Below are 8,890 nucleotides of genomic sequence, written 5' to 3'. Positions count from 1 at the left end.
CCCCCTTCCTCCCCTTCTGCCTGCTCCCCCTTCCTCCCCTTCTGCCTTCTCTCCTTTCCTCCCCTGTCCTTTCTTCCCCTCCCCTTCCCCCCTTCACCATACACCAGCTTCCTCTTTGCTTTAACTTTTAAGCTGGGGTTTGGAGGGAGTAGGGGAGGGAAAATTCCAGCTTCTTTCAGCCTTTCTCTCCACTTGTGAAGCTAGATCTTTCTTCCTATCCAAGTCTGGAAGGAGGAGAGGAGGCAGGTCACTGGAAAGGCCCCAGTGCAGGACCAGTTTCCTCTCCCTGCCCCCTCCAACCTCAAGACACATCTGGGAGGGATCATGTATTGTCTCCTAGGTCTGGGACAGGTTAGACCTGCTCTGTGCCCTAGCAGGAGGCCTTGAGGTTAGGGCCTCTTGCCTAGCTCTTTGGCCCCTGTCCTGCTCTCTCCACTGACCTCCTGCCTGAAGCCTTTATTGGTCTGCATGGCTCTGTAGACCTTGTGCTGTCAGCTGCAGAAGCAGTAGAGGGTACCACTGGGCCAGCAGCTTCTCTAGTTCTTGCCTGGGGATCCTACAGCTAGCCAGTCACTTCCTTTTCTCCATCTCCTGACTTCAGACCCAGAGATTAAGTGTCAAGGAGACCTAGCCCACTTTTTCCAACAAAGCCTTGTATGAGGCTGTGGATGGACAGCCCTGAGTGTACTGGGAAGAAGGACTCAGAAAATTTTGTTTTTAAACCCCACCTGTTCCTCAAAGGGATTAAACAGAAGTAATTAGAGAAGACTTCCCAGAGGAGGACAGTTTCAGAGGTATGAAAACAAGGAGGTTGCAATTGGAGCTTCCCAACAAAATGGAACCAGATTCAGCAGAGGCAATGTGTTTTAGTGAACAGAATGCAGAACTTGGGAGTCAGCAAGGACTGGCTTCAGATCCTGCCACAGCCCCTGTGGGATGCTGGGCCACTCACTGGATTTCTCTGGGCTTTACTTTCTTCATCTGTTGTATAAGAGTCAGATTAAGCAGGCGCCTTCCATTTAAAAATCTAGGATGCTAGAAATATTTCATTTGGTGCTTCCTGTGAACATACTAAGCCAGAGTGGGCTATCGGGGGTAAACCAGTCAGGAAGACTGTATTCAGAAAGAGCTGAACTAAATGATCTCTGGAGTCTAGCCAGAAGTGAAGACAAGAAGAAGATTCAAAGGATTGTAGAACTTGAAGGAACCTCAGATCATTCAGCCCAAATGCCTCAGTAGGAAAACCAAGGCCCTAGCAGGCTTATGGCTTCCTGGGATCCTCAGTCCTTTGGCAGGAATCTGCAACTCCCTGGGGCCCCGAGCTTGGAGATGCCACCCCCAGGTATGAGTCTAACTCCTCTCCTTTACTTTTACTCTTCCTTCCTACCCCTAGGTTATGGCTATACTACCCCTCTGTCAGATTCGGGCAAGGCCTTCTCCATCTTCTTCGCCTTACTCGGGGTGCCATTCACCATGCTGGTGCTGACGGCCACAGCCCAGCGCGTGGCCTTGCTGGTGACCCACACCCCATTGCGCTGGCTGCAGTTCCACCGAGGCTGGGACCGAAGGCTGCTGGCCCGTTGGCACCTGGCACTGCTGCTGCTGGGGGTGCTGACCATCTTCTTCCTGGTGCCAGCTGCCATCTTCGCCTACTTGGAGCAGGCCTGGACTTTCCTTGACGCTTTCTACTTCTGCTTCATCTCCCTTTCTACCATTGGGCTAGGGGACTATGTGCCTGGTGAGCAGGAAGGTCAGAAGAACAGGGCCCTTTATAAGGTTCTGGTCACAGGTAAGCAATGGATCCATCACTTAAGGATCTGTGATCTTTAAACCCCTCAGCAAAGGGCTGACTAGGGGAACTTGGAGGGGTATGAGCCTGTGCAAGGGGAGCCATAAAACACACACACACACACAGACACACACACCCCTCATTCTGAAAGGAAATTGCCAATGTCCGAGGTTCTATCCTGTATCCCACATGGGGGGGGGGTAGAATCCTTGAAGAGTAAGAATTCATGGGGATGGTCAGGCTGTTTCCATTGTCAAGCCTTTTCATTCCTTTCCCTCACACCTGTAGTGTACCTGTTCCTGGGGCTGGTGGCCATGGCCCTAGTTCTCCAGACCTTCCGGCAAATGGCTGATCTCCATGGATTGACAGAACTCATCCTGCTGCCTCAGGAGTGCCGGGCTGAGGATGAGGAGGATGAGAGCACAGATATCCTGGACTCTCGGGTTCAACCCGCTCACCAGCAGCTCAACTCAGGCACCCGCTCAGACTATGCCACCATCGCCCGGTAGCCTCCCCTGCCGAAGTCCTGCCTTGGGGGCCAGGTATGGGCCTGGGACTGAACCCCCTTTATCCTTGCTATGACTGTCCCCTGTGTCTAACCCCCGAGCCCTGCTGCCCTTTGGCATGGGGTAATATTGCAGCCGTTTATTTTGTTGCTCTTCAAAAGCATTCCCCATTTCATTCAATGCTAATTGTGCCCAAGTATAATTGGTGGGGAAAAGGGCATGGGATGGGAAGGAGTCTGTGGCTGGGTTCCAATTTCCATAACCACAAGAGTCTTCCGGACGTGAGAGGTTCACCTTCCTAAGGTGAAGAGGAGATAAATGCCCGTGTTTACAAGACTTGGCACATGAGCAGAAGACAAGGTCTAATTCAGGGAGAGGGATTGGGATTTTTGATTTCTGATCTTGCCTGGGAAAGTTAGCTGTAAAGTCACTTTCTCTAGTCTCGGTTTCCCTTTCTGTACAACGAAGAAGTTGAACTCAATGGTCTGTAAGCACCCTTTTATCCTTGTGTAGGGTACATTTCTAGGTCCATTTTTCTTTTTATTTTCTTTCTTTTTTTTAATCAAATGCTTTATTAATGTCTAGTTTACATCATTCATTTCTGCAAGATTTTGAATTATAAATTTTCTCCCCCTTTTTCCCCTACCCACCACTCCAAAATATCGATCCCGGATATCCCCTCCTCCAATCTGCTTTCTCCCATCTAGGTGCATTGTTTATATCCCAGCCAGGCATCTCTTTCCCATTACTTTCTTACCGTGTTTCCCCAATAATAAGACACTGTCTTACTCTTTTTTTTTTGGAAAGAAAAACACCAGAGGGCTTATTTTCAGGGGAGGGCTTATGTTGTCCTGCCTCAGCTCTCCGAGGCACTGCTCTCAATGTCGCCAGCAAGCAAATCACTGGGGAAGAACAGGATGACGCGCTCACTGCCACAGCTCTGATTGGATCAGCTCAGAGCGAGGCGTGAATTTCACAGGCGGGGGGAGGAAGGTGCATACAGAGGGTACCGTAATGTAGCGCGTAGCGCAGGGGATCACCTTCACTACAGTAGCAATCTCAATAGGGCTTATTTTCGGGGGAGGGCTTATTTTAGAGGAATCTTACACAGTAAGGGGAGGGCTTATTTTCGGGATAGGTCTTATTATCGGGGAAACACGGTAGTAGAGTCGGTAACTAGGGCTGGGTAATCAGGAACTTGTACCAGGGCATCCAAATTTAGGGTCTCTTTCTTCAGGGTTCACTTTCTCCCTCTGGCAGCCAAATTGAAGGTACATTACTTTGCCATTGCCTCCTACCTGCCTCGGGCACAAAATCCTAATTGTAGTTCCTTTGCTCAGTCTTTATACTCTGGTTATGATTGCTGTTCCTCCATTCTGGAAGAGGACCAATGACATTAGGAGGAGGATGTCTTGACTTACAAGTGAGTTGAATTTAAGTGAGTCTGAGCTGTGTCAGGATGACTGTTGATGGCCCCGATGGATGCAGTGGGGGACCCTGGCCTTTTTAAATTAAAAGGTCTCTGTAACAGGTAAAAGCCCCTTTAGTAATTAAAGGCTAGGTAAGAACTGAAGCAAAAGAGACTGTTTTCTTTCATTAGGAGTAAATCTGAGAGGGGAAGAATTAGGAAGCTATTTTCTTAAGCCCCTCCTCCCCCTTTTCTTCACCCATTCCTATCTGTTTTCTCTTTGATGTTTTATAGGGTATAGGAGTGAAATGAGAATGCATCTTGTGCTTGGGGGGTAAGGGCAATGATTTTTGATGGAAGTAGGACCAGTGACCCCTCTCTCTATCCCTGCCCACCCCCCAACCCCTAAGACTTCTGCCCTTCCTCTGCAATGTATCGGATCCCAAGTGTGGTGGAAAAAAATTCTGGCCTCTGCATTTTTCGGTGCAAACCTTCCCTGTCAGAGACAAAATTTTTAATCCAATTATTTGAATTATAAGCATATCTGTTTATAGAGAAAATTCGAAGGGAAAGTGGTCCAGTCCATTCACCCTGCCTTTGAAAATCTCTGCCTAAGCCATTTTCCACATACAGTTTATAGGGTAAAGAATAAAGTCAGAATTCCATGATCCAGGATCAGACCAAAAGACAAAGTTTGGATTCATCAAATAGAACAGTAATTCTCCCACCCTCCAGTGGTCAAAAGTGGTACTGCTCAGCTCTTAGGGCGTCCAGCACCTAGAGTTTTAGAAATGCTATTGACTTCATAATTGCATTAAGCCAGGGCCCATTTCCGTTCCCAGTCCCCATACTAATCACCCCAGAACTTTGACTTAGTTTCCATTTCAAAAAGTTAGGCCTTGGAAAAGGCTATGGAAAGGATTTCAGACTATGATACTGATTAAGCCACTAGGTGGCGCCATAGTGCATGGAGCACTGGGCCAGCCTCAGACACTCACTAGCTATGCACCTTGGGCAAATTACTTAACCCTGTTTGCCTCAGTTTCCTCATCTGTAAAATGGGGGTGCACTAGAGAAAGAAATGGCAACCACTCTAGTATCTCTGCCAAGAAAATCCCAAATGGGGTCAAGAAGAGTCAGACATGATGGAACAGCCACTGATTAAGTACTGGGACAAGCCACTTAACCCTAAATCTTCCTCAGTTTCCCCATTTGTATAATGGGAAAAGTCATAGTACCTACCTCTCAAGGTTGTTATGAGGATAAAGCATTATATAAATGCCAGCAATTATCTTTATTATTGACAAGATTTTCTATTCAGGGGCACCCAGGATTTTAGACAAAATTGCTGAGAAAATATGGTGTTTAAAATATTTCTACAAGACCAGAGCAAGATCAGTTTGGAACAAAACCAGGAATTCCAACGATGGCTGAAAAAAGAACACGCACAAATTAGGCATTTTTTTTTTGTTCAGCCACTTTTTTTTTCAGCTAGGTAGTGTCTGAGGTCAGATTTGAACTCTAGAAGATGAGTCTTCCTGACTCCAGGCACAGTACTGTATGCACTATGGCACCACCCAACTGCATTTAATACATCCTAAATGCTGTGCTTATTTAAAAAAAAAAAAAAAAGCAAAACCAAAAAACCCCAGGAAAACAGCTCCTGCTCTCAAAGAGGTTAGGTACTAGGAGGTGAGTGATGACTTTGGAGCAGAGCGCCACAGTGGGTGAAAGAAACCAGAGATAATTGATGGGACACTTTCCTTAGTATTGTTTTGATCACAGTCCCCTGAAAGCGGAAGGCTTTGGTGGGAGGAGAGGAGAGAATAGGGGCAGGGGGTAGGCAGACTGATGATCTGGTATGGTTCTTTAGAATGAGAAGCTCCAGACTGGAGGGAGTACAAGAACTGAGAAGGTCAATACATCCAGGGTCATGTCCTTGGAAATCTTGATGGTACTATGACCTGGCAAAAAGCAGAAGAGGCAGGAATGAGAGGGAAGGATTCTAGGCATGGAGAACAGCCTAGAAGAGAGAACATGAGAAAGAGATTGTTCTTCCTTTGTGTTCTAAGAGGACCATAACTACATCTCAACGTTGGGGTCAAGGTACAGTGTGGCTGATCAGACTGATATGAACTTGGAAGGCTCTACCACAGGTCAGGCACAAATAGTCCATATGAACATTTGGGGTGGAGATGTTTCCAAATTTGCCCATCCCACATTTTTTTTTTAGCTACTGCAATTTTGCTTTGCTTATAGAACACAGTGTTCCTTCTTTGGTGTGGACATGCCATGCCAGGCAGTCCTGTGCCAGTGTCTCCCACATCTCACAATCAGTTCCAGAGTTCTTCAGAGAGACCCTGAGAGCTCTTCTGTATCTCTTTTTCTGCCCTTGTGTGAGCTGGCATTCAAACAACATGGCCAGCCCTTTGGAGAGTTATACTCTCTGCAGTAGAGTTTGAATGCTTGGTAGTTCATCTTGAGAAAGGATTTGAGTGTCTGGTATCTTATCCTGCCAGGTGATCTTCAGAATCTTCCTAAGACAATTTAAATGGAAGTGATTCAGTTTCCTGGCATGGCATGGCAATATTGTCTAGGTTTCACAGGCATACAACAATGGGTCAGCACCACGGCTCTGTAGATCTTCAGCTTGGTAGCCAAATACCTCTTCTCTCTCACACTTTCCTCTGGAGCCTCCCAAACACTGAGCTAGCTCTGGCAGCATGTGTGTCAACCTCACCAACTATATGTACATCCCTAGAAAGTATACTGCTAAAGTAAGTAAACTTATCCATAGCATTCAGTATTTCTTCATTTGCTGTGAACGATGGTTCCACACATGGATAGATGGTGCTGCCTGGTGGAAAAATTATGTTTTCTTGGTGTTAATTATTAAACCAAAATTACCACAGGTAGCAGAGAATCAATCCATACTCTGGTGCATCTCATCTTTGGAGGCTGCGCTGAGTGCACAATCATCTGTGAAAATGTCACACACCAACTTTCCCTCCATTTTAGTCTTGGCTTGTAGCCTTTACAAGTTAAATAATTTACCATCAGAGCAGTAGCTGACCCTGATGCTGTTTCTTTTCATTGAAGGCATCTGACAACATTGCCGAAAACATCGTGCTAAAAAACAAGGGAGCAAGCCCACAGCCCTGCCTCACTCCATTGGTGACTGGGAAAGTTTGAGAGCATCATCACAGTTCAGAGCCCATGCAAGATTGTGATGAAATTCTCTGGGCAGCCAAATTTTGGCATCATCTTCTACAAGCCCTCGCAAATGGCAGTATCAAAGACCTTGGTCAGATCAGTTTTGTGTACGAGACTTCTGTCGTCTCTCCTGGAGTTGTCAGAAAGCAAACATCATATCAATCTTTCTGAAGCCACACTGGTTCACACCATCTTCTAGGTGAAGGATTAGCCTATTAAGGAGGCCTCTGCCAAGGATCTTCCCACCAATGATTAAGAATCTTACATCTCTCTAAGCTTCACTAACACTTTACTTTTGATGGAATTGAACACTGCTTCTTAGAGATTGGTCTATAAACAAACCTGGAGAAATAGGTTGGGATTAAGCTGTGAAAGGATTTAAATGCCAACCCACATTTATATTTACCTCCTAGAAGGCCATGGGGAACCCCTGGAGTTTATTGAGTTAGAGGAACACTATGGTCAGGTTGTACTTGAAGAAGACCACTTTGATTGTTGAACAGAGGATAAGTTGGGTAAGGGAGGGGTGCTTAAGTGGGAGGCTACTTCTGTGGTGCAGGTGAGAGGCAATAAAGGTTTGAGCTGAAGTAATGGCTGTGTGAGTGGAGAGAATGGGACCTCTATGAGAGATCCTGTGGAGAAAGAAAGAAACTTGAGTTATATGGATTAGATATGTGAGAATGGAAGAGAATCAAGAAGTGCAGATGGCAAGGTTGTGAAAGCTGGGTGACTAGAAAGAGCTGATGTATTCAATATTGGGAAGGAAGGTTAGAAGAGGGATGGGTTTGGGGCTGAGGGCAATGATAAGGGGGCAATAGAAGTTTGAGATGGTAGGAAAACTGGCTTGGGAGTCAGAATAGGCTGACATGTTCTTAGTCCTGGCTCTAACAGATTTTCTGTGACTGCAGTCAACTTTGGTCCACTCATTTGTAAAGGTAGAGGGTTAGGGTGGGGAGGTTCAGGTTCATACCTTGTCATTCTCCCCCAAATTCTTTTGGGGTAGGGGGTAAAGGTCTTGGCTTCTGAAAGTGCTTCCTGCTGGAAAGGGCGGTAAAGCTGTCCCTGCCTCTCTGGGTCCCATTTAAGGGGTCAGAATTCTGGAACTTGGCTAGAGATGTTGGACTCAGTCAGAGGTTGATATGTATCCTGCCTGAACAGTCATCTGGAAGTTGATGGCTCAGATCCTGGAGGAGACACTCAGCAAGGAGGTTGTGCAAATAAGGACTAAACAGGAATGAGAGAAATATAATCAGTAGGGGAATAAGAACAGGTGAGTATAGAAAGGAGCCAGGATTTCCATGAAGATGATTTGGGGGCACTGAGGTTATTATAGATTTCTTGCATCCAACCAGCCTTTTCCAAAATACATTCAATATGGATCTCTACCTGCCCAGAGTTGTTCATGACTATGCAACAAGAGGTATTTGCTAGAGCAAACTATGAGCTAAGATAAGCAGGTAGTCTAGGGCTATTTTATTATCTACAACCACCTTTTGCTACAGAATCCAAAAATTGCAGATTTCCTGAGACTAAGCTGTCTCTTTGTCAACTGGTGAATGGTCTCTGTAAGGTCAGAGAGAATGAGTTCATGTCGTAGGCGACCATACCAGGGCATGAGATACTTACTCTTCTCCCTTTTTAAGGACCCAGAGGACATTTCCCTAAAATCCACACTTTGCTTTTTTCAAGTTAGAGACCCTGGGCTGTGTGGTATTGTTATAAACATGCTCAGCCTAGTAATAAATATTTGTAGGAGAGCCAGAAAGGTTTTCATTACATTTATTGTGGGTAGCTCCCTTAATGGAGCACCCTGACTCAGACAAATGTGAGCCCTTTTATACTGCTTCCAGAATTTCCCACCTAGTTCTCCATTGGCTAGGTACAGCCTCCTGAACTGATCACATCATGCTCCTCTCTCATAGCTTGGGAAGCATGCGTATAAGCCTTGAACCCCCCTGCTGATCAGAAGCCTGG

General features: G+C 46.1%; 1 protein-coding gene across 1 annotated transcript; it reads left to right on the top strand.

Moving 5' to 3' along the window:
• Positions 1–608: 608 nt before the first annotated feature.
• KCNK6 (potassium two pore domain channel subfamily K member 6) lies at positions 609–8,681 on the top strand. The gene is made up of 4 exons (XM_069104944.1): positions 609–794; positions 1,394–1,789; positions 2,078–2,331; positions 6,803–8,681. The coding sequence occupies exons 2-3, from the start codon at positions 1,474–1,476 to the stop codon at positions 2,296–2,298; spliced, it is 537 nt and encodes a 178-aa protein (XP_068961045.1). The 5' UTR covers positions 609–794; positions 1,394–1,473; the 3' UTR covers positions 2,299–2,331; positions 6,803–8,681.
• The last annotated feature ends 209 nt before the right edge of the window (positions 8,682–8,890 follow it).

Source organism: Petaurus breviceps, unplaced genomic scaffold (assembly GCF_028583685.1).
Source record: "Petaurus breviceps papuanus isolate PSGF00001 unplaced genomic scaffold, PetGlider_PUasm1.0 133839, whole genome shotgun sequence".
In the NCBI taxonomy this organism is placed as follows: Eukaryota; Metazoa; Chordata; class Mammalia; order Diprotodontia; family Petauridae; genus Petaurus; species Petaurus breviceps.
Note: the sequence above shows the minus strand (reverse complement) of the source record. Positions and strands in the feature narration are given on the sequence as shown.

Coding starts and splice junctions, on each gene's coding strand:
- KCNK6 (XM_069104944.1), top strand. CDS start 1,474: ATGCTGGTGCTGACGGCCACAGCCCAGCGCGTGGCCTTGCTGGTGACC. Junction 1,790..2,077: donor TTATAAGGTTCTGGTCACAG/GTAAGCAATGGA, acceptor TCACACCTGTAG/TGTACCTGTTCCTGGGGCTG.